This window comes from Trichosurus vulpecula, chromosome 6, assembly GCF_011100635.1.
Source record: "Trichosurus vulpecula isolate mTriVul1 chromosome 6, mTriVul1.pri, whole genome shotgun sequence".
NCBI lineage: Eukaryota > Metazoa > Chordata > Mammalia > Diprotodontia > Phalangeridae > Trichosurus > Trichosurus vulpecula.
The window spans coordinates 99,061,738-99,088,218 of NC_050578.1; the positions used below are offsets into that span (position 1 = coordinate 99,061,738).

The window sequence follows — 26,481 nt, forward strand, 5'->3', positions numbered from 1 at the left end:
TAATAATTATTCTATTGACATACAACTGTCTTATTTAATCTAGATTATATGCACATGTGAGGACTTTTACTTCAGGAATTTCACCCTCCCATCCCCAATGCCATTCCAGTTTGTAGGGGACCAAGGCTGAGTGAAATGAGTTTTGGGGTCTGGCTCGGAGGCTAGTAAACTTTTCAATTTTGCATGCAACATTGTCATTTAGTTATTCCATCACCATGGTCCATCATCAGAGATGGTATCAGGAACATTCTGGCTGAAAAACACCTCCTCTCCCCACAAGCCTTGAGCTCCTACCTGTCTAGACCCTGGAGAATCAAGGGGGAAGACACACACACACACACACACACACACACACAGTCAGAAGGAGAGGAAAGGCATTGGTAACGACTGCCTTATCCACCAGCCCCAGGGTGAGCTAGCACCAGCCTTAATGATTCAATGCCATCTGATAAACAGCAAGTTATCTATTATGTGCTAGACACTGGAGATGTAAGCAGAGTAAAGAGCTAACAGGGTACTAGGAGCATTTAATGAGCAGTTAAGATCTAACAAGGGAAATGGAGGAGGGAAAACAGTCAAAAATGAAAAGATCAGGAGAGTCTCTCTGTGAGAGACATAGCTGAGCCAGACCCTGAAAGTAGCTAGGGGTTTTAAGAGATGGAAGTGAGACAGGTATGCATCCCAGGCAAGGGGGCTAGCTGAGACAAAAGTATAGAGAACGGAGATGCAAGAATAAATTCAGGGACTATTGGAATTCAGTTTAGCTGAAATATCAACAGCATGAAGAATAGTAACAAGAAATAAAAATAAAACAAATGAATAAAAATTAAAATGAAAGAAAAAGAAATGAAAAATGAAAAAAAGAAACAAAAAATGGCTGGAACCCCAAGCCTTTTAAACACCTTACTGCAACATTTGTATTTTATCTTAGAGGCAATGGGGAACTCTCAATGATTTTTTAGAAAGGGAATGGCTTGGTCAGATCCATATTTAAAGAAGATTGTTTTGTCAACTGTATGGAGAATGGATTGAAGAGGGAAGAGAAGCAGGGAAAGCTATTGTGAGGTTATTATAGATGAAGGGTGATGAAGAAGACCTAAACCTGCGTAGCTGGCCTTGAGTGAAGAGAAGTCAACAGATATGAAAGACTTTATGGAGGTAGGAAACAGGCCTTTTAGTGTCTCCACATAGGGACCCGTCATCTGAGACACTCTGTACATACTCCAGACTTTATTATAGTGCTATTTCAGGACCTTTGAGGCCCAAATCAAGATGACTCAGCTGGAGAGGTTTGACAATACGTAAGCAGTGATAGAACAAGTGGAGAAGGGACTTAAGGCTTACAGATAATAATGACAACAATTTATGTAGCTTTTTACTGTTTGAAAAATGCTATTCATATGTTATCTTGTTTGATTCTCATGACTCTGTTAAGTAGATGTTATTATTAATCTTGTTTTAACAGATGAACAACTGAGTCTGAAAGAAGTTAAGTGACTTCCCCAGGGTCACAGAGCTTAGGTAAAATTTGAACTCAGGTCTTCACAATGCCAACTCCAGTACTCTTACCCACTGACTACCTAGTTGTGGTCTAGTTGAACTGGACGGGGAAAATTGGAGAGGCAGAGGGATTGGAGATTGCAGTGAAAATCAATAATAGTTTTAGGAAGCACAAGGAGAGATGGAAAGATAGAAGGCCGTGATTGGAGAGAAATTTCAAAATTCTGGATTGGGACTCCAGGTCATGAAGATAGCACAGTTTAGAGTGACAATGAACTATGACCATCCTTGGGAGCTGCTTTGGGCAAATGAAGATTTAGGTCATGGCAGTTTAGGACATTGATGAGTTAGGAGGCCATGATGTCAGAGATACAAATATATAAAGGAGTCCGCAAGTCTGAGCTAAAAGGGTTGGGGTTGAGAAGGAAGAATGTGCATGAGGTAGGCAGTTCCTTGAGAAAGGTGGGAGAATGACTTGGGGCCAGTCGATAATAGCGACTAGGATCTAAATAGGGTGATGTTGACCGAGTGACCTCAGAAGAAGTGAGGTATCTGAGTAATGTGCGAAAGGGAGGGTCTCAAAGTGTCATGTCAGGGATGTTACAGAAGGGCCAAACATATGGATCTGGGTTTCTGTGAATACAAGAAGATATAAAGATTATGAAAGGAATAAGAAGTCTAAGGTTAAAAGAACACTGTTAATTATGACATGTGGATTCCCAAGGGTGCTGTGAAATGGGAGATCAGAGAATAAGAGAGGAGACTGGGAATGGAGTAGGGCAGAGGAAGATGAGGATCTGAAATTAGAGAGATATCAGAGAGAGAGGGAGGGAGGGGAAGAGAGAGCGAAAGAAAGACAACACGCGCATGTGTGTAGAGATAATGTATATCACATGTGTGTATGTGAAAATAATATATATCTTATATATACATATATGTGTGTGTAGAGAGAGATAATAAAATCATATATATATATTGTATGTATATGGATAGATAGATAGATAGACATAAATATATATAGTGGGAGAAATCAGATATCTAAGGTGAAGGGAATGTTTGTTGTTGTGTGTGTTTGTGTGTAGAGATAATGTATATCATATATGTATGTGTGTAGAGATAATATATATCTTGTATATATGTGTGTGTAGAGAGATAAAATCATATATACACATATATATTGGATGTGTATAGATAGATAGGTATAGATATATCTAGTGGGTGAAATCAGATGTCTAAGGTGAAGGGAATGTTTGGGGTGTGTGTGTGTGTGTGTGTGTGTGTGTGTGTGTGTGTAGATCTACATCTATCTATTTATCTTTATCTTTGAAAGCAGGGACCATATTTTCACCTTTCTTTGTATTCATAGCAGCACTTAGCACAGTCCCCAGGACATAGTAAGTTCTTAGTAAATGCTTGTTGACTGACTGACTGGATGGTTCCATTACAGAGGGTCAAGTTGTTACTGAATTTCTCTGACAATTCAGTAGAGAGCACAAGAAGGCATACCTCCACATGAGGGAGGTTCCAGGTGAGGGAGGTCTCCAGATCTGGGTCCTTCAGTTTGGTAGATTGTTTTTTTTTTCTTTCCCATGTCCTTTCAGAATCTCAGCCCAGTTCTAGTTCTGCTGCTTCCAGAAACAAGAATGTCAGTCTTCAAGTGTTTCCCTATTTGCAAAACACCTTGGTTATCAGTTGACACCATAGCATAGGTTAGCAGGAATGGAACATACATCTGAATGCTTGAAGGGGAACAGAAAAGGAAGATGGAAAGGGAATCTGATTAAGTAGGAGAGGAGGCATATTTTGCCATTTTACATCCCACTCCTCCCCAAACATCTCACTCTAATTTTGACCATTTTGTACATCTCTTTGGCATATGTATCATAGCTCACTAACCCCTTCTGTTGATGTACCACTCAAACTAATCTTTGCCACAGCCCTGCCAAATGTCATGTGCTATGTTGAAGTGTAAGTGGCAGTAACAAGTCAGCAGCATCGATGTCTTCAGTTGCATCCTTTCTTTTTGAGAAAGGGATGTGATTAAAAGAAAAATATTTCTTCTGTCATCAGTGCAAGAAGTCATGAGTGTGTGTGTGTGTGTGTGTGTGTGTGTGTGAAGAAAATGCTCTTTGCTATACTTACTGAGCCAAACTTGACCTAGCCATCATTGCAGGGTTGAATTCTGTCTCCAAACATTATGCATCACTGTTGCTTAGGAGAATCTATGACTCACTGGCTAAACCAGTGGGGATTATGTGTGAGGCTCTGACAGTTGTTTGACTGAACGTTCATGTGAATAACAGATGGTAAAATTCATCGTATTATTTGGTATATTAACATGAAACATAAATGGCCAATGTTGCAAAGATGTCATTTTAGAGGAAGGGAACCTATTAAGTTTCTTGAATAATAGAAATATTTGTCAAGTAAGTTGTGTCCAGGGACATTCTGATTTGAGAGATGTGCGACCTGTCCCTGTACTGTATGATATTGATATAGGGAAGCACTGTTCTACTGATAACTTATACATAAGTCATAGGAAAAGGACATACTCTGTGGAGAGGTTTCATTCTTTTAATGTATCACAACAGTCTTGCCATCACTGAAAATTGCACATATATGTGGCAACATTTATGTATAACTGTGTGTATATATCATATTACATGCCATCACATACACACATATATGCGTAAAATGAGTTGCATAATGAAACCAAAATTCCATGTTTGACACATATTGGCTGAGTGACTGTGGGCAAATCATTTAACTTCTCAGTGCCCCAAGCAACGTTCTGAAGTTATAACCTATAGACATTTTGCTGATGGGCATCAGTGGAGGAAATTTCTATACTAGGAGTTCTCAATACTAAAGAGATTTCAGGTCTGTACTAAATAAATATACACATACATGCACATATACACATATATTCATACACTTATTATATACCAACCATAGTAACATTATTTATTATTCTGTATTGTATATGTATACACAATATTATACAATGTATACATACATCTGCATATAGAGAGATTTGTTTAATCACTTTTTTTTAAAAGAAAAGCAATTAATACCAACACTGGAATAAATTCCCTATGAAGTAAGTATGTGTTTCTATGTGTATTTTAAGAGAAGAATATCAGCAACATTCAATTTACTTGCAGTAAAACACAGTGGAGCTGGTACTTGTATGTCAGCCGCTACACATTAGGAACTATGGCAAATGATGGCTTCTTCCCCCTTGGAGAAATGCAGATTTCAGTCTTATTCTTGCTGTTGTAATACAAAGCCTGATCCTACTTTTAATTCACTGCCTATAATTCCCTTTTGAAGTCCCTGAGAAATCTTTTCTGGCTCTCTGGGGGGGAGAATGTCAGCCTAGTGGACGTCCCAGCCTTGAACTGTTTTCACAGACTGCCTATTGCGCGTCTCGATTTGCAAACCTTTCACGGCATATGCCACTTGTTACACCAAAAATAAAACAGAGCAAGGAAAGCATTAGAGCCGCGGAGCTGCTCCAAGTGCAAAATTCCAATTATCAAAGCCCCAACACAAGCCTTTTATTTTAAAAAATGCCCTTTGATCTGCCCTGTAATTGGCACATTTTCTACAAAGTGACACTGCAACAATTTTATATTGCATTTCTATTATTATTTTTTCCTACATAAACAGTAACAGAATATGATACCATGTCAAGTGTTCTAGTATAGATGGAAACAAAGCCCAGGCTGGGCGCCTTCCATCTCAGACCCACCTCAGACTCGGGCTCCTCTGAGCTGCTGGAGCTCCCTGTACACCCCTCAGACATGTGGGCCTCAAAATGGATCGAAGACCGCTTGCTTTCATCACCAACCCATCACAAGAGATCTTAGAGATTCTGCTGCTGCCACATGTGAGGTCTGCTCCGAATTTTCTGTCAGGGACATTGGTAACAATCGACTGTGGTTAGGGAGAACGATTGGGTTTTCATTCTAAAATAGCAACCGATTTGGATATGAAAATGAAAAAAATAAGGGTTAATAATAAGAAAAAATTAGAAATAGCATTTTGAGCACCCAAGGCCAGAGTATAAATGATAAAATCCTAAAAGCACTTTCTATTTCAAAAGTGGAACAAAGAAACTATATCTAAGCAGGCATGGCATTCCCTGGATGTCCCAACAAATGTCTTCTAGCTTTGATATTTTCTTGACTGAATACTTTATTCTGTTAGAATATAAGCTCCCAATGGTTGTGGAGCATTGCATATAATGGCACAAAAAAACACGGATTGACTAGACTTGCTGAATTTTATTTTCTTTCTCATTTTATTTTCCTTTAAAATTTCTTTGTTCTAAGAGATGGATCTCTAGAAGGAATGAGGTGATGTAAACCTAGGTGATGTTAAAAAGAGATAGCAGTAAAATCTGATTTTAAAAAGAAAGAAGCTCCTTCAGGGCAGGGACTTTTCATTTTGTGTATATGTGTTTCTATCCCTAGTACCTAGCACAATACTTATCATATAGTATGTGCTTAATAAATGCTTTTGAAATTGAATTGAATCCGGAGGTGCATTGGTTTACCAGGGAAATGGAGTTGGTAAGAGCAGAGCTAGAGCAGCCAGCTTAGTAGCATAATTTCCAAGTACATACCTGGCTTGCGTTTCTTTTTCACCTGCCCCTGTCTACACATTGTGTCCTATGAACCTATAACAAGGCAACATGGAGTAGGGGAAAGACTGTTGGATTTGAAGGCACAGGATCTGGGTTCAAATGCTGACTCTGCCACTTACTATCTGTGTAACTTTGGGCAAGTCACTTAACCTCTCTTGGGGTCATTTTCCTCATCTGTAAAATGAGGGACTTGGACTAGATGACCTCTGAGGTCCCTTCCAGTTCTAAATGTGTCATTTCATTACCCATTAAGTCTTACAGGCACGTCAAACTCATAGATGGATATCACACCCTGATTTTGTTGTACCTGAGAAAGGAAAAGGAAAAGAGACATGTTTAAGTAGAAGAGCAGATTTAGAATACCTTAATAGGGGGAGGGGGACTTTGCCTTTTGAAGTCTGTCTCCTTTAGTGTGAGGAGGCTGGCTGCCTCAGGTAGCTTCCATCAAGAAGCTGCATGTTAGCATAGGACCTGCCCTCCTGGGATTCTGTACACTTTTCCTCAGTTGGGATGTAAGAGGCCATATCATCCAACCCACACCTGAAAAAGAATCTCCTTTACATCATACCAACAAGTGGTTGTCCAGCCTTGGCCTGAAGCCCTCCAGTGAAGAGGAACCCATTGAATCCCAAGGCAGTCCATTCCATTTGTGGATAGTTCCCATTGTTAAGAAGGTTTTCCTGACATTGAGCTAAAATTTTTCAACTTTCACCCATTGCTCCAAGTTCTGCCCTCTACAGCAAAATGAATCATTCTAATCTTATTCTATGTGATCCCCCCTAAATCCTATCTTTAATTCCTTCCACTTATCCTATTCTGGCATGAAATAAATAAAGAGAAGAGAAAAGGAAGAAAAGGAAGGAGAGAGGTAGGGAGGGATGAAAGAAGGAAGCATTTTCAATCATGTCTGATTCTTTGAGCATGCATGGACCATACTGTCTATGGCGTTTTCTTGGTGAAGATATTGGAGTGGTTTGCCATTAACTTCTTTAGTGGATTGAGGTAAACAGAGATTAAGTGACTTGCCCAGGGTCACACAGCTAATAAGTGTTGAAGGCTGGATTTGAACTCCAGTCTTCCTTACTCTAGGCCTGGTGCAATATCCACTGAACCATCTAGCTGCCCCCATCAACCACTTACCAAGTGTAAAGCACTGTGTTAAGTATTGGGGATGCAACAAGAAAAGTAAGACATCCCCCACTCTTCAGAAGTACCCGTTGCAAGGGAAGAGACAACAAAAATGGAATGTTTCAGTTACAAGTGGGATGGAAAAGTCCTTGGTCCTTGGGGTTCAGTGGCAAAGAGGATGGTAAAGCTTCTTCCTGAATGTCATTTCTGATAAAAGCCTACCAGTTTCTGATGTTGAGCCATTTGACAGTGCCACGGGCTTTGTGACAAGAACTTTTTTTCTGGGACTTCAGTAGCTGTGGCATCAATAGGGTATATGATACCAGGCTTCATCCTCTCAGAGGCTGCTTCCCAAGGTGATGTCTTCGGAACTTGGACTGAAAGCATTATGATTCTGAAGGCTCCTGGGGTCAGGGTTTTGGACTGCCTTCATCAGGGTCTGAGGGGAGATGGTGGTCAAGTTGTTGGTGGATGGTGTGGTAGATAGCAGTCCATTCCTTCTCTTGGTGATGGTTTCTGGGCAAGGCTGGAAGCAGGGTTAGTCTGGGGGAATTGCTGCTCTTTGCCAGGTCTCTTTGGCTTCAGGGTCCTGGGCTATCTTTACTAAGGTTCAACTTTTGGCACACGCTACCTCTTCACTGTCCTTGAGGGCATCTTGCTGTTGTTACACCTAGCCTGGCTGGGGGTGGGGGTGGTTAGTTGTCAGGATTTTTAGGGAGCTCTTTGGAAGTCCTGAAGCCCTGGAAAAATGTGATTAGTATTATTTAGTCTCCTTTTCATGTTTATCTCCAGTTTAAAAATGACATTGTAAATTCATAAAATAGCTGCTTTTTAGGGAATGACACCTATAAAGTACCTCTTTCCTATCATTTCCTTACTAAATCTATATATAATCATAGCATACTTTTGTTTCTTACAGGTGAACTCACTGTGCAGGAGCCCATGTTTCTTGATTTTGAGGTCAGAAATGAAATTAACCTCATTGTTTTGGCTGAAAGTGGCTGGCATACAATCTATTGCAAAGTGGCCGTCTTAGTACAAGATGTGAATGATAATGTACCCATTTTTCATCCAAGCACTTACGAAGCATCAGTGTCAGAAGGATGGCCCTTCAATACACAAATCATACAGGTAATACAATATGATTTTATAAACTTTTTTCCATTAAAACATACACTAAGGGGCAGCTAAGTGGCACGGTGAGTAGAGCACCAGCCCTGGAGTCAGGAGTACTGGAGTTCAAATCCGGCCTCAGACACTTGAAACACTTATTAGCTGTGTGACCTTGGGCAAGTCACTTAGCCCCAATTGCCCTGCCTTCCCCCCTGCATAAAAAAAAACATACACAAAGATATCTATGGCCTATGTTCATCAAATGAGTCTCTGTGTATTGTTGAAAATCTCCAAGATCTTTATAGGTGCAAATGGACATCAATGCATTACAATGGAAAGAGTGCTAAGTTTAGAGTCAGAAAATTGGGGTTCAAATCCTGGCTCTGATAGCTTACTGTCCATGTGTCCTCCAATGTGTCAGTTGAAACCTCATCTTCCTCACTCTAAAATGTTTAGACTAGGCTTGTTTGTCTTGAAGGCTCTTCTAGAACTGCATCCTATGAAACCACCTCCAAAATAACATAGCTGGCAGTCTAGATTGACCACCCATGGGAATGACTCCCGTCTGGGTTTATACGAGCATACTCATCAGATCTTAACCGAATGAATGTTGTCTCAGGCCAACATGGTGCTGCCTAGAGGGACCTCTGGTAAGAACACAGCTGCAATGTTCTCAAGATGCAAAGAGGGTTTTGAAATGAAATTTTCATTGTCCTGGTATGTGTTCAAAGTACAATTGATCACAAACCTGTAACTGGAAGAGAACTCATAGACCATCTAATCTAATTCATTTATTTTACAAAAGAAGAAACAGGTTTGGGGAAATTAAGGGATTTTCCCCAAATCGCAAAGGTAGAAACTGACAGCGGTAACATAGTCATTTATGCTCATTAGGAAAATAAGGCTATGGGAAAAAAAATAAAAATAGCAAATGCCACAATTCTCCCATCTTAGCACCATACGATATATTTCACATTGCCCTCTCCCCCACAGGATATCAAAGAAAAAAAAGTTTATTCCATTCCCGGTAGGAGTTTCTTTCCTACTCTGTAACTGTGGGGAGTTCACTGTCTAATAACAGTAGTGTATGCATTTAAATCCCAGATCAGAGTCATTCCACCCTGGAGACGTTTGGGTGGTGAGTCTAGACTCCATGAATGACTTCCAGCTATGTTATTTTGGAGGTGGTTTCATAGGATGCAAGTTTAGAAGAGCCCTGCAAGATAATCAAGCCTAGTCTAAGCATTTTAGAGGTGAGAACACTTAGGTTTCAACTGACACATTGAAGTAGAATAATCTGCATTGGTAGAGGGAGCTTGCACACCTAGGAATTCCCAAAACCAGTGGAATCTGAGGTCTAAGTTGCTCTCCTATTGTATTGGATATTGTCTCCTTTAGATAATAAAGATGTTTGGGGACAAGTAGTTAGACTCTCCATTCCCACCTCACTGCAAGATTTTAAAAATAAACTTGGTATATCTCATTTTTCAGATTATAGCCATTTTTTTTCCATTTTGTAAATCTGGTTGCCACCCAGTCCAGGACTTTATTATGAAATCCAAATGTAGCGGAAAATCAAACCACCATGTTATTAGATTTTTCTTTTGCTTTTATAGGACCCAAATCTCAAAAAATGCAGAAAGTTGTCAAGCATTGTTCATTCTCATCCACAAAAATCATTAGTTTTCTGTGTTTGAGATGCTGTTAAGTCTAGATGCTAAATGCCTGTGGAAAATGATGCAAGCCCATTGTGTTTATTTACAACTCAGGCTGAAGAAATCAGCAAATGACTGCTTGTGGAGAATCAAATTTCTCTAAAATATATACCCCACAATTTCTTTGGGTTATGTCTACCTCCTTAGAGATCACTTTAAACTCAAACTTCCATAATGAATAAAACTTATCACCTTGCTTATTTACGAGCAATCCTTTTGCTAATTTGCCTAGAAAAAAGGTTAAAAAGAATATATATGTATATATATGAGAAAACATATATGTTTTGCCATTTTAAGGCAAAGAACGTAGACCAGCTTAAGGAAAAGAACATCTTTATAAAAGTCCAGAGACCAGGGCTCTAATCTTAGCTTCTTCACTAACCTGCCATGTCACCTCTGGCAAGTCTCTAAAATGAAAATGAAACTATCCTTAAAGAATATTATAGTTGGAAAATTGCTTAGAGATCATTGGATCCAATTCCCTCATAAGATCAGGAAACAGAGATAAAAAGAAGAATAAAAGTATCTGTCCCAGTAAGCAGCTAACCTGATACTCAGTTCAAGGTCTTCTAGCTTTAAGTCAGCCTTACTGGCCTCTGCGCTTCCTCACCTTGAAAAAGAGGCAGTTAAAATAGGAAAACTTCGAAGTCCCTTCTAACTCGAACCTGCTAGGTTCTACCTTGTTTCTTGTTGGCTTCCTTTTCTGGTCTATCTGCTAGTTTGACCACTGTTCCATTTGCATCTTCAGCTCAAACCCAAGAATATTCAAGGAAGTTAGACTTTAATTTTTTTTAATTAATCATTTATGTTTCCCCATAGCCCAAAATTCTGGGCGAGTTGCATATGTGCCACTTTCTGAGGGGGCTTCATGTCCTGCTGGGGTCTTTGACAGATAGAATTACTCATAGAATTTCCCCAACTTTCACTTAAATTTGCATTGGATTAAATCTCAGTGCTAAGCAACTTGGTTGTAATTGTTGTGATGTATATAGAGAGAGTCCCACAGGCGAGGTACTGGGAATACTCACATCACTGAACTCACAGATCTTTGAGAAACTGAAGCACATATGGACTAACCAGAGATTCACATTCCCGTAGGTTTTTGCTGCTGACCTTGACAGTGGATTGAACGGGCAAATTGAGTATTCAATCCTCTCGGGCAACCAGGATGAAGCATTTCAGATTGATGCAGTGAGTGGTGTAATAGCAACTAGTACAATTCTGGACTATGAGCTCACCAATTCCTACAGGTTTGTCAAGGATTTGCAGTACTTTGGTGTGGCTTCTGCCCTTGTTTCTGAACTTCCTATTGCTTTTGCCTTTTGTCATGTTCATTTAATGGCTGAAAGGCATTTTCCGTCCTTCTTTGACTACCAATATTAGTTCTTCAGGAAACATTTGCCACTTGAGTCTGGAACATTGTTTTTTCCTCATCCCTTTTAGCTGTCTCATGATATAGAACTTTGAGGGTTTTGACTGTGGGGAATTCTTTCCCTGAGAGAACTTTCCCAGTTAGAACAAAACTTGCTTTATATATACACCAATGAATCAATTGACTGACAAACATTCTCTAGCACCTATTTGCGTCTAGCTCCTTGATAGGCACTGGGGAAATGATAACAAAAATGAAATGGTTTCTGCCCACTGAAGCATTTGGGAAGAATAATACACACACACACACACACACACACAATGTATGTGTGTGTGTGCATATATGTATATATGTATGTATGTATGAATATATACATGTGTATATATATACATATACACACACATATATATTATAGATATATAATATAATATAATGTATATGTGTATATATATACATATATATATATATATATATATATATATATATATATATATATCTCTTTAAGTGAATACAAAGTATATCCAAAATGGCAGGGGTGGGGGTGGGCACCTTGGAGATCAAGAAAGACCTCCTAGAAGAGGCAGAATTTGAATTGGTCATTGAAAGGAAGTAGGGATTTTTCTGAGCAGATAGTACATTCTGTGCATGGAGAATAGCTTGTTCAAGGGAAGAATTAGGAACTGGAAAGTTATTAGCCATTTCGGTAAGATGATAGAGTTCATCAAAGGGAAAATGAGTAATAAATCTAGAAAGGTAGGCTGCAGTATACAGGTTGAAGAAGCAAGTGCTGTGGAGACAGCAAATGGTTTTTCTAATAAATTAGCTGGGATCATTACAGGTGGAGGTGGAGGTGGAGGAGAGTTATGTACCAGGCATATTTTTAAAGTTGACGATGGAGGACTTTTTGGAAACAAGAAGAAAAAATGTTCCCTAAGATTTACATTGCCAAGAAAGAGAAATCAGTTTCTGAATTTAAACTGGGGAAGGATGGATGAACTCCATTGCCAATATCCAATGCTGCCAATGTTTTCTAATTAAAACCTATGCTGGGGTCTCATTTGTAAAACATTAGGGCACATAAGGCCTATGTGGAGGGCAGACTTCCAGTGGTTTTGAAATATTTACTGCATCATTTTTAAGGACTGATTTGCAGACTATATTTTCCCGTCTGTAGAGAAGTGTAGAACTAACAATTTTAAACTCAAGGAACTGTTGATTTTGGACCATGCCCCAGGCCATCTGAATTCCCTTGGTGACTTCTGTCCTAACATTTAGGTCATCTTCTTGCTTCTAGTGAAACATCATTGATCCATCCCTGAGATCAGAGAGTCATTCAAGGCCTATTATGTAAGGGAAATCTTTGCTCAGGCCAGTAAAATAACCAGCTAGGAATGAGGACTTATCCTAAAGGAATTGAGGAAGGACTTTCTAACTTTGGACAAAGTCAAAAATGTTAGCAAACCCTGGGATGGGATCAATAGATCCCAAGTTAATGGAGGTCAGAGGAAATGGCGCCATCATTTTATAACAGAATTTTGAGACATCAGAGATCCTACATACAAGGATGCTGTACCAAGGGTTGATATGAGTTATCAGCTGGACTTTGAAATAGCAAGTGTCTCAAGATATTAATAAGATATTAGTATAACACAATCGTTGGTAGAGACCTCTTCCTTTTAGGGGAGTAAAGAAAAGAAGATGAATAAGAAAACTAAACCCTTGTAATTCAACTCCTTATTTCAGGCTTCTAAATAATAGGTGGCATAAAAAGAATGAACAAGGGAGGACTTTTTGATATCCCTTTTGTTAGAGGAAAATTTATTAAGAGGAAAAGAAAGCTTCAATCTAAATTTTCCCAGACAGCTTTTATAAAAAGAGTTAAGCCACTAAAAATATTCCCCCAAAGCCCTCCTAAATATTAGAAGGTAAAAACCATCTTAATTATGTATTTAATTAATGTACATTATGGGCTACAAATCATGGAACATAAGTATCTCTGAAGAATTGAAAACTAGTATCATGAAGAGGGTAAAAATTGGTGTGGGGTGGGGAGCAGTCTTCACTATGGAACCAACAAATAACTACAAGGGAGAAACCAAATAAAAAATGTCTTTGAAGAAATGCATCATCAATAAATAAGATGAGCTGGTCACAGGGTGAGATTAAAGAGTGACTGATGGCTAGCCCATGTGTTCTCCTGGTAGTCTTGTGAAATGCAGAGGTGAAAAAGGTTTCCAACACTCTGGGCTGACCTCTTAAATTGTATGGGAGGACATAGAGCTACCCAGAATGGGCAAGCCGAAGTGGGCAGGAACTGGGATCTGTATCATTAATGGGAATGTGCACATCATTGAGCTCACAGACTCTTTTGAGTATCTTTGTATAGATAACAACATTACCTGTAGTTTAGTCAGTGAGGCATGTTCTTACTATCATGGCTCTGAGGAGTATGGTTCTGACTCAGCCAGCGATTACTACATTTCTCAATGCAGTCAAAATAACCCTTCTTTTATCAATCATTTCTGCTCTTGGTTGGTATTAAAGTAAAAATAGACCTGGATTATTTTCTCCTGTAAGGAGAAGATTTTGACAAATCCCCTATTGCAGCCTAAAGGAGGATTTGTGGGGTGGGGCAGGGAATCATAGCAATGATAATTGAGTGCTTGTCCAAGTTAAGTTCTGATTTTGGATGTTGGCTTTGCATGGAGAGAATATTGTTTGACCATCATTGGTCAAACAATAATAATGAACCTGAGTGGGAAGGGGCCCCTCTAAAGTCAGGCAGGTTCATCTGTAGTCTCTGCTGAAGCCACAATCAAGGCAGTGATTCTCCTTGTGCACATGGCCAATTGGACGGAAGACAACCAACTAATTTCCCAAAGGCTGCCAAGAAACTATCACAAACGACTTGATGCCTCTCAGAAGTTATGTGGAGTTCGTCGACAGAGCTGCAGTCATAATTTTCACTTGTCCCTTGGGCCTCTGAGTGCCCCTTTACTTGTCCTCTTACTTCAAAACTAAATGATATGTATTTCTCTATATCAAAGATTTCTGCTTTTTTTCACCTGACATAGACATTGCATGTAATCTCCCACCCTCAACTCCCCCAAAACATTGTAAGGGCCTGAAAATAAGGCTGGTTATAGGGGAAGGTTTGACAGAACATCCACTTTGATGTCTTGGCTAAGACACCAGCATAAGATTCCTTTTCTTCAGAGAAACATTAGAAGGTGATTATTTTTAGCAAAACATTTCCATATGTACCTTACTGATGTTCATTGTAGACAAAACACACCCTTCTACGTGGAATTATTCCTATGCCCAATTGAGCAGAATTTTGCGATTCAAATTCTGTGTTCTGTTGAATGACCCTAAACTGTGAGCATCCAGCAGGCAGCCTGGGTTGTTTGTGAATGGCAGGAGTACCCAGGGATTAGATCACTAACACCCTTGATACCCAGACATAGCATTACCACACGGAGAAAATTACAAATATCTATTTGTAGTTTCGTTTAGAAGTGTAAGACATGGGAAGAAAAAAAATTCCCATGCTGTAATGATGGAAAGGGATCAGGAGACATAAGTGTAACAACTGAACAGGACCTGCTTTGCTAAAAGCAGTTTTGGCAGCTAAGAGAGCCTGATGCCCATTTCTGGAAGGAAGTCTTGGGCTAATCTCTGAATTGACTTAGCACCTCTAATGACCTCAGCTATTGAATGATGTCCCTTCAAAATGCCTGGCTTTCACTTCTAGTGCTATGCCACTTGCCAGTGTTGTTTTCACTGTCTGCAAAGTTATTCATTGGGAGTGAAGCCTTTCCCTAGTGAATACAAACAAGTTTGATAGCAATCCAAACTTTTCTCCCTACCAGGCGTTTCTATGTAAATCTGTGTTGTGCTCTTATCTTCATGGGCCCAAGGGATCTTAGATCTAGTTAGAAGGAACTTTAGAGATCATCTGATCTAACCTCCACATTTTATAGATGAGGCCCAAAGAGGTTAAGCAGTTTCCCCCAAAGTCATGCACATAGTAAATAGTAGAGCCAGGCTTTGACTCTGGGTCCTGGGATTTAGATTTACAAGTTCATCATGGGGCCTCCCAGCTCTCTTGTCTTCCTTGTTAAATTCTAACTCGTTAAGACCAGGGACTCTGATCCTTGATAGCTAACCCTTTGAAGTCTCAGAGTATATACTTAATTGCTACTAATTCTAAGAGCATGATGTCATGAAAAGAATCACAGGACAAAATGTGTGAAGACATGAATTCTCATTCTAACTCTGCCCCTTAGCATTTGCCAGATCTTGGATCTTAGATACCTTTCCAAGCCTCAGTTTCCACATTTGTAAAATGAGAATAGTAAGTATACCAACACTTCCCACCTCCTGAAGTTGCTGTGGGGATTCATTGAGGTAAAATATGTGGAAGTGCTTTGAAAACTTGTAAATGCTATGCAAATATTAGATTGCACGATGATGGTCTTGTCTTTTGAATTTCACTTTTTGAAATGTTTGACTATGGTTCTGAAAGATCTCAATGCAAAGTTATATTCGAAGTTATATTTTTTTCTTTTTTGTGAATGTTTTGTTTTTTCCCCAATTATATATGAAAGCAATTTTTAACATTTATTTTAAAAAAATCTTGAGTTTCGAGTTCCCTCCCTCCCTCTCTCCCTTCCCTCCACCCTGAGACAGTAAGCAATTTGATATAGGTTATACATGTGCAATCATGCAAAACATTTTCATATTAGTCATACTGAGAAGGAAATCACACACCAAAAAAGAAATGTGAAATAAATAAAGTGAGAAATGGCATGCTTCAATCTTCATTCAAACTCCATCAGTTCTTTCTCCAGAGGTGGATAGGATTTTTCATCATGAGTCCTTTGGAATTGTCTTGCATCATTGTATTACTGGAAATAGCTAAGTTATTCACAGTTGATCACCATGCAATATTGCTGTTACTATGGACACTGTTCTCCTGGTTCTGCTCAAAAAATTATGTTTCTTGACAGTGAGATGAATATATCAAGCAGTTTCTTGGTCATGTTTTTAACCTGATGGATTGGAGAAGGCATGAAGAGTATTCTTGGAGGCATTTCTTTATTCAGTACGCTGAGCTCTTTTTGGGAGAGGAAAAAAGGCTGTCTCCTAGAAGTTATTCATTTGTTTTGACATAACACATTTTAATATCTTGGGACTTGTTGGACTTGATTATCCAAACCCGTCAAAAATAAATTCCAGTTTCTCATTCTTGTGTCAAAATATATACTTCTTTTTTCAAAAATGTGATTTGGAAAAAGCAGTGCCAGGGGAAAAAATTAAGTAGCTCGTCAGCTCATTTTTCATTTTCTTCTGCATATTTAATATTAATGTTGTTTTTCTTCATTCCAATTTTTTCCTCAAACTAGCTTGGTTGTACAAGCTGCTGATAAAGGGATGCCCAGGCTTTCTGCTACAGCTATGGTCAAAATCCAAGTGGTAGATCTCAATGATAACATTCCAGCCTTCCTCCCCTCTGAACGAATAGAAGTTCCAGAAAGTAAGTGTGGAAAACATAAGACTGTGCCTTTGATTCCTCTTAATTGGAGAACCTAAAATGGATGTCCTTATTCTAATTGGGCTATCCCCACCAAGAGCAGTTAAAGTTCAATTACTTATAGAGAGCCATATTTAGTTGATCATGTATCTAAAGGCCTAATTACATCATAGAGCACTTTGGGAGTCTAGTGAATCCTGTGGACCCTTTATCAGAATAATGTTTTTTGAATATGTTTTTCAATGCCTAAAATAATATATGAGAATTAAATTGAAGTCAGTTATATTGAAATAAATGATCAATTTTTCTTTAAAATTTCACAAATCCCAGATTAAATATTCCTGCTCTAGAGGGATATAACTTTCTGGCTAAATTGGCCCTCTGGGAACTTGTGTCAGTACAAAAGGTCAATAACATAAAGCCCGAGGAAGTGGGTGGGGGAATAGTTTCCAGGGCCATATTGTCAACTGTTTTCTCCCAAGATAGCTGAAGAGAGCAGTCACTAGACATTAATGCCATTTTGATGATAAAGACTGAGAATTTTTCATAAATATATATGAAATAAATATGCACATATGTTTATATTACCCACATATATGCATGTATATATACACATATATCTATATGTGCATGGTATATATACACACATGTGTATATATGCGCATGCATGTATATATGCATACGTACATATATACATGTATGCACACACACACACACATATATATTTATGTACTACTTCTCCTTGTAGGTGATATGGGTCTTAAATCTGCTGTCTCTGCCAATCATTTCAATGTATTCAACCTCTTCCTAAGACAAAAATCTATCAGACTCTGCAACAGAAGTTCTAACAAGTTTGGCATTTCCCCCCCAGCTCTTTCTTTGTGCATCCCTAAGAAGAGTGGAAAAGGGAACCTGCTGCTGTGTAGTTTATAAACATTTAATGTAAAGAAGATCCCCTCCCTATCTACAAGGTGATATATTAGAGAGATCTCCAAGAAAGGAGAGGGCAGCTTGCCATTGGTATCATTGGAATGCGTTCCACTGATGTAATTACAGCCTTAAAGTATATAGGACTACTTTAGAGAACACAAAATCTTACCTAAGGAACTCAGAATTTTGTTACAAGAACTATGTGTCTTAACTGGCACACTGTAAGTGTTCTGGGCCTTCTGGAATGTCTCATGAGTCTTGGGGTTAGGTATTCCTAGAGTATTTTAAAATGTTTATTAATACTAATTATATCTTCTCTTCTAACCCCGCTTCAGAGGCACATCTTTTAGTATGCCTTTTAGAACCTTTCTTCTATTCAGATGAAACTGAGCACCAGAGAGCATGCCAGTAAAGGGTCAAGATAAAGGTGCATTTACGGTCATATGATCATAAATAGGTTTTAATGATGGCTGACTATGGTTGTCACTTTTACAGGTATTCCACTTGGTTCTATCGTGACCCGAGTGTATGCTCATGACAGAGATTCAAGTCCTGCTCTTGTCTTCAGTTTCACTAAGGGGGGTAACCCTGGGAGTAGATTTGCAATTGACAACACTGGAGCAGTTATGCTGGCAAAGCCGTTGGATTTTGAAGGAGGACATGAATATGAGCTACTAGTTGAAGTTTCGGACTCCGTGCACCACACAGAAGCTGCATTCATGATCTATGTTATGGATGTCAATGACAACCCCCCACTATTTCCCCAAGATTTCTATCAGGTAATAAGGTTACAGTTGTATGGATACCAAGCTCAGGAGTGTAGGGAATAGTCCAAGGTCTCTATCACTGGAGAATGGCATAGGCAGGCACCATTCAGTAACATACTCTACTGAATATTTAATATTAAATAACGCAAGAGGTGTGGTTAATTTGACTACAGCTCGAGTTAAAAATTTCATTTAATTTCCCTCTCGTGCAAAACCCACACCAACCTCTTCGCACATGGCTAGGGCTCTCCCAGAGTTGTTAGAGATTATTTTTGATACTCCCCCCTCTTTTTTTAGTAAAATGCCTAACGTTTGCAATGATACTAACAGGATTTTTGCTTCACTTCAACATGAAGGCTTCAGTTTTTGTAAATTGAGGACAGTTGCATCATCTGCTATTCATTCAAGCTTTGCATCCATAAAAATGTTGGAGGGAAGAGAATCTTTTCTTTTCTAAGCATATTTTGTGAATGTTCTAGATAGCTTATTGCAGAAGCAACTAATCATGAGCATAATCTACTGGATAAGACACGCAGTGATGTTTGATTTTTCAGACATTTTCAGGACTAGGGAGAATGGCAGACAACAATTTACCACTTCAGAATGGCCTCCAGGATCCTTCCATATTATAAATGCATAGTGCAAACATAAAGACAGCGTGGGAAGAAATTGTAATACTCCCAGGAGCCTTAGTGGTTTGTGGGTGAGGGAAGAGACAGAGAGAGAGAAAGAGGAAGGAGAGAGAGAGAGAAGAGAGAGAGAGAGAGGAGAGAGAGAGGGAGGAGAGAGAGACAGAAATAGAGAGAGAGAGAGAGAGAGAGGGAGAGAGAGAGAGAGAGAGAGAGAGAGAGAGGAGAAAGAGAGAGAGAGAGGAGAAAGAGAGAGAGAGAGGAGAAAGAGAGAGAGAGAGGAGAAAGAGAGAGAGAGGAGAAAGAGAGAGAGAGAGGAGAAAGAGAGAAGAGATAGAGGGGAGAGAGAGAGGAGAGAGAGGGGGAGGAGAGAGAGAGAGAGAGAGAGAGAGAGAGAGAGAGAGAGAGAGAGAGAGAGAGAGAGATTGAATCTCCTCTAACCTATGGATCTGTTTTGGAAAGAAAATAGGTCAAAATGAAATCTCAAAAAGATGGAGTTAATAAGGCAAAGTTCACCCTGAATCCTGGAACTTTTCTGCCTTTATCTTTTAATATCTCAACTCAGCAAAGTTATTTCAGCTTAAGGAAATCAGGAGAAGTAGCATTTCCAAAGAAAGGCACTGGATAATATTTCCTCAACAAAAACACACCAGTTATCATTTGCCCAGGAAAATATGTTTAGTCCATAAGCAAACTATGTCCTCTTCATCTTTTTTTTCTCTTTTGGATACAGGTCACACTGCCTGAAATGACACCTGTAGGATCCTCCATATTGACCATGTCAGCCACAGATCAGGACACAGGATTTGATGGGAAGGTTTCCTACAAAATCCTTTCTTCTGCTGAAGGATTTTCAATTGACCCCCAGAATGGTGAGTTGTTTTCAGAGCCTGAAGAATTCATCAGATTCAATCACAGAGTGGGAAATGGAAAACCTCTCTTCCAAATGTGGCTTGGCTTGCATTCACTGAAGTAAAGCCACAAAATTCCTGTTAATCTGGAAGTCCGGGGCTCCAGATCTGGTGCTGTTTTTCCTGTTACACCTTAGCCATACCTGGAAAGACATAGAGGATCGGTGACTATATTTCAAGTACACAAAGGCTTATGGTACCCAAGACAGTAACACTGTTTGCTCACAAAACCAAGTACAATTCCAGTAAACATCCCAAGACTGTGGCCTGAGTCAGACTTTTCAATCAAGGGCATTGGTCTAGAGCTGAAGCACTAATGTTCCTAGAGACTTTGTTTAGCTTCAGGCCAGGTACAATGTAGTCCATTGTAGCATTGTCAGTATGATAAAATTGAGAGCACTGCCTCAGGAGTCTGAGGAGTTGGGTTCAAATTCTGCCGCTGACATCTATTACCTATATGACTTCTGGTAAGTCACCTGCCCTTTCTGGGCCTCGGCTTTCTCAACCATAAAATGAAGGGGGATGAATTATAAAGCCTCAGATGTACCTTCCAAAGTTGAACCATCTTTGTCTTTTTATACCATTAAAAAACAAAAGGAGAAAAGAACCAGAAATCTTCGGTAACATTTGGTATTCTGGATAATGTGCTTCCTGCAAGGTTCTTACATATTATTGCTATATTATACATACTTTTGCGGTCACGGGAAGCTTTGTAGTTACTGATGATAACTGGTATAGTTAAAACTTTATCTAGATGGTTAAACAATGAAAATTGTGGACGAATACTTGAAACTGAGTTTTGTAAGATATAATATTCTCCGACAAGATCATATCTTGGGGGGAATAAAAGGCCTGGGTAAAATTATGTTATTGGGCCTGCCCCAAAACCTTTCTATAAAGGAAATATTGTTAAAATAAATATAAATGATAACTTGAAGAGAAAAGAAAATCACAAAAGACAGCATGCAGCCTGAGCACTGGTGTGTTTGGCAGATGGCATGGCCAGACAACCAGCCCCAATCTTGCGGGGGAGGGGAAGAAAGAAGAGGAAGCCAATTTTAGGTATTGGGACACATCGTATCTTTCCTTTCCTTTCTTTTCTTTCTTTTTTTTTTAAAGAACCACTTGATGAGTACTGAATCTTTGCCCCTCACCCCCGCCCAGCTTGATGGAAAAAGTTACACTCCATTTTCTTGGTGCTTAAATCAAAGCTTAGCAGCCACATTGAACTTCCCAATTTTCTCTATCCAGGACAGGTGTGCTATGCAAATTTATATACATATATAATTGAATAGACCCTATTTGTTAAAAACCAAATACTTTTAAACTATTTTAATTTGATTTCATTATTAATGAAACTCCAATGGAAATGAACATTTCAGTTTTTAACCTAAACATATTTTCCATGTTTCTATACTATTCATATATGTGACATCATATGACTATGTCATTTGTTACCTATTTCTAGCCACAATGAGATACAGAAATCATAGGTTACTGATAAAAAAAACAATACTATGAATAAATTTCACATTGACCTTTTGGGAAAGGCACAACAGCATCCTTTAGAGAATTCTTTTCAACATCATTTTCTTACATTACAGTACCTGTTCCTACAGTCTTTATAAAGAATTGCCATGTTGGTCTGTTTTACATGACCTAAGACCTTTTACCAAGCTATGTGAGATAACTTTTAGCTGCCCCTAAAACTCACCTGTCCCACAATTTTGACTTTAAACTAACTATACAAAATTTTACATAGTTTTTACGAGTGGTGAGAAAATTCAGAAGACCTGGGTTCAAACTTGGCCTCTGATGCCTAATGCCTGGTTAACCTTGGACAAGTAACTTTTTCCTCCCTGGCCTCAGTTTCCTAATCTGTAAAATTAAAGGGTCAGACTAGGTGACCTCTGAACCCTGACCCTTCTATTTCCAGATGAATGACTGGATAATCCCAATTGCACATGAGAATTTATCTGTAGAATTTCCTTCTAGCCACTAGCTTATATAACATGCTGGATCCTGAGGATCCTGAAGCAGACTATAAAACAAAATTATTTCACAGCCAGAAAGGACCTTAGACTCCATCAGTTCCAATGCCTTGCTTTTAGTGGAATAGGAGACTTAAGGCCCAGAGAAATAAAATAACTTACTCAAGGTCAATCCCACAGCTACATAGTTCTGTGGTCTCTATGTCACTGCCCACCTGCACCCCACTCCCATGTCCCAGATGCCTCATCAAGTGTTCCAATGGATTCTGGCCACCTGGGTGAAGGAAACGAGCTGAACAAAGTACAGCAACAACAGCCGCGGCGGCACACATGTACGTGGCACTTTAAGGCTTGTGAACCATTTTCCTTATCACAGACGTATGAATATTATTGTTCACTTTTTAGATAAGGGGGATTTGAGGCAATGGGAAGTTAAATAACTTGCCCATAATGACCCATGTGGTGCCTGAGACAGAATTCAAACCCAGGTCTCCTCACTACTAGTCTGGCATTCCATTTACCATGCAATACTGCCCCTCATGCAGGTAGCATTTCTCTACAAACTCCTTTTACGCTAGAGAAAAAAAAAACATATGTAGACATACACACACATACACACATACATAACTACACTTCGATCAGTCATTTCAGTCGTGTCTGACTCTCCATGACCCCATTTGGGGTTTTCTTGGCAAAGACCCTGGAATGGTTTGCCATTTCCTTCTCCAACTCATTTTACAGATGAGGAAACAGGCTGACAGGGTTAAGTGACTTATCGGAGTCACACAGTTAGTAAGTGTCTGAGGCCAGATTTGAGCTCAGGAAAATGAGTCTTCCAGACTGCGTGCCTGGTACTCTATCCATTGTGACACCTGGCTGCCAATATACATACATACATACATACATACATACATATATACATGCATGCATACATATGCACACATATAATCAGACTTTTACATGCAAACATATACACTATAATGCATCTAACTTATGTGCTTTTAAAAAAAAATCTAATAACAATTGAGCCCTAATTTGTCCTATGCTTTTATGAGTGGTTAATGGTAAACATGATAGCAAGTAACATGGTGCTATATGTACAACTCTTTTTCAGTAAATATTTGTATTGAATGAATAATTTTGTTGAATAGATACCTCAAATCTAAACTCACAGGAAACATGGTTATGGTTCTTATTTTTCAGGCTCCATATTTACTGTCAAACCTGTGATGCTTCTGGACAAAACATCAACAATTCAGCTTCTTGTGGAAGCCAAAGATGGTGGAACCCCTTGTTTGACATCCCTTACTTTGGTGGAAATAGAAATTCAAGATGTGAACAACCATGCCCCTCAGTTCACAATGGAGAACTATAACATCACCGTGAGTGAAGATGCAGTCATTGGGACCACTCTGCTCACATTTTCCGCTGTTGACCATGACTGGACCCATGAAAACACACATGTTGAGTATTCTATCATCAGCAGTAATTTGCAGAACACTTTCCATGTAGAAACTCATGTAATTCCCTTAGGATCTCCTTACAAGCGTGTTGGTCACCTTGTGCTGAGCCACCCTCTAGACAGAGAAACTATGGCCCATCATGAACTCATCATTCTAGCTTCTGATCGTGGTCATCCCCCATTGAATTCTACAGCCATTGTATTAATAGATGTGCTTGATGCCAATGATAATCCACCAATATTCAGCTCTCCAGAATACCATGCCCATGTTAAGGAAAGTCTACCTGTTGGTAGTCAGATCGTTGTGGTCTCAGCAAAAGACCATGACATTGGAGCCAATTCCAAAGTCACCTATGCCATCATCTCAGGAAATGAAAGAGGACATTTCCAAGTCAATGAGGAAACTGGAGCAATAGATCTGATTAAACCCTTGGATTATGAGGACACATTGATTTTCACTTTAACTGTCCAAGCCTCGAATAGGGGAACAAATAATTTTGCTTTCTCAGTGGTATCTATCAGTGTCCTAGATGACAATGACCATGCCCCCCAGTTCATGTTCTCAAGTTTGAACTGTGTTGTCCCTGAAAATCTGCCTAATTTCTCTGTCATGTGTACAGCACATGCCTTGGATTTTGATGCTGGTCCTTATGGACATCTAACATATTCGATTCAGTCATCCTGTTTGGTGAATCATGGAATCACTCAAGATCATGACCTGTTTTTTATTGACCCATTAACAGGGGATATCTATGCCAAGCAAATCTTAGACTATGAAAGTGAAAATAAACACTGCTTCATTGTTCAGGCAGAAGACAAAGGTGAGGCCAAAGCTACTTTGATGGTCCAAGTGGATGTTGAAGGAATTGATGAATACGAACCTATTTTCACACAAGACCAGTATTTCTTTAGTCTTCCAGAGATTCATCACATAAGACAGGTTATTGGCAAAGTAGAAGCATCTGATGCTGATGCTGGAATTGATGGACTTGTGCTTTATACTCTTGCAACTTCATCAACATTCTTATCCATTAATAAAACCAGTGGAAATGTCTATTGGATTGGAGACTCTCCCTTTATGGGAAGCAACATCAGGAAAGATGACATCATTGAAATGAAGGTAATAGCACATGGTCCCAAAATGGACTCCAAGTCCTCCTCTTGTACCATCTTTGTAAATATGTCCTCTTTCGCTCAGGGAGGACACTATGCACTGTCTGCTAATAACCTTTCAATCAGCCTCACAGCCTCCATCATCATATTCCTGCTCTTGGTCATCAGCCTTGTTGCCCTGATTTTAAGATATAAACGAAAAGATGCAGTGAACTCCTGTGGGGAAAAAAAAGTATCCTCATCCTCACCTAGTAATCTGAGCCTGACTAGTGATCCCAGCATCCTCAAGGACTCCCAGAAAGTTCCAGATGTGGGCAATGGCATTCTTCCCATAGGCTCCATGTCTGAATGGTTGAATTTAGTAGATATGAGAGAGAAAAAGGATATGGCGAATCCATGCAGGCATTCGGACTCAAGTGGCCACTGCTCAGTGGAAGGAGATACTGCCGAGGATGAAGAGATCAAGAGGATCAATGAACATCCCTGCCGAAAGGGCTCTGGCTCAGTTCTGAGTGACCGAGGGTCTCGGGTGCCAGATTCTGGAATACCCAGAGACTCTGACCAGCTCTCTTGCCTATCTGGGGAAACGGATGTGGTGATCACCACCGAGACCTTAGAGAGCAGTTTCACCTTTGATGGTGTAAGAGAAAGGTGTGATGCCATTTATGCTCAGAATAAAATGCTGCCCCAGACACTCCACAGAATGAAAGAGAAAGCCCTCGTGGAAGATAGTAGGAGAGAGTATATCTTTATTTCAAATGATCAGGACTCAAGGTATGGGTCTCTCATGACTTTAGAAGCTCCCACTAAAGATCCAAGAAGCAGCTGTGACTGGGATTACCTTCTCAACTGGGAGCCTCAGTTTCAGCCTCTTTCTTCTGTCTTCAATGATATTGCAAAGCTTAAAGACGAACATTTGCAGGTGCCTGGATTACCACAGGGGAAGAAATCTTTCGTTTTCCCACCACCTTTGATCACATCAGTAGCGCAGCCCGGCATAAAGGCAGTACCACCACGAATGCCAAGCCTCTCACCAGGGAAAGCATTCAAGAAATACCCACGTTCTCCCCTTCACCAGCACCTTCACTATCCACCGGCTGCCATGACCCCCAGTTTTTCTCCTTCTCTTTCCCTGCTGACCATGCAGTCTCCTGTTGCATCTCCCCTGTTGCCAGATGCTGGATTATTAGGAACATGCCTAGTCAGGACAGCCCATGGGCCTAGGGCAGAAGAAGAAGTCCGGCTGTGAAACCTTGGCATTGAGCCCCAGGATACTTTTATTCAAGAAGGAGTATACTAAAACAAAAACAAAAACAAAAAACCCAATATTTCCAACCAAACTCCTCAGGGCGATTTTTTTCATAGCTGAGAGAATATGACCCATTTCAGTCTGAGTTTATACAGCACCCCATTTCATCTTCTAAACTCTCTCCCAGACTTATTGACAAACTGCCCAATGTCTGACTCTTGTCTTCACCTGCCAGTACTCACACCTTCAGAATAAACAATTCGTACTGTTGTACTTTGCAGTTTGTACAGAAAATAAGTTCAGAAGGTGAAATGGCCTGATGGACATGAGTGCCCTGCAAACAACTTTAAAGTTTTCTGTGGCACTCTGTGATCTTAGTAAGAGGTCTAACTTCTTCTAAACACGTGAGACAAG

General features: G+C 39.6%; 1 protein-coding gene across 1 annotated transcript in view; it reads left to right on the forward strand.

The window, feature by feature from the left end:
• DCHS2 (dachsous cadherin-related 2) overlaps window positions 1–26,090 on the forward strand; it is a 323,005-nt gene extending 296,915 nt beyond the window's left edge. Inside the window, exons 15-20 of the mRNA XM_036762311.1 lie at window positions 8,199–8,410; window positions 11,206–11,357; window positions 16,888–17,018; window positions 18,441–18,724; window positions 20,075–20,213; window positions 23,447–26,090. Of these exons, the coding sequence (XP_036618206.1) occupies window positions 8,199–8,410; window positions 11,206–11,357; window positions 16,888–17,018; window positions 18,441–18,724; window positions 20,075–20,213; window positions 23,447–26,067 (3,539 nt within the window). The 3' untranslated portion in view covers window positions 26,068–26,090. The remainder of the gene's footprint in view (window positions 1–8,198; window positions 8,411–11,205; window positions 11,358–16,887; window positions 17,019–18,440; window positions 18,725–20,074; window positions 20,214–23,446) is intronic.
• The last annotated feature ends 391 nt before the right edge of the window (window positions 26,091–26,481 follow it).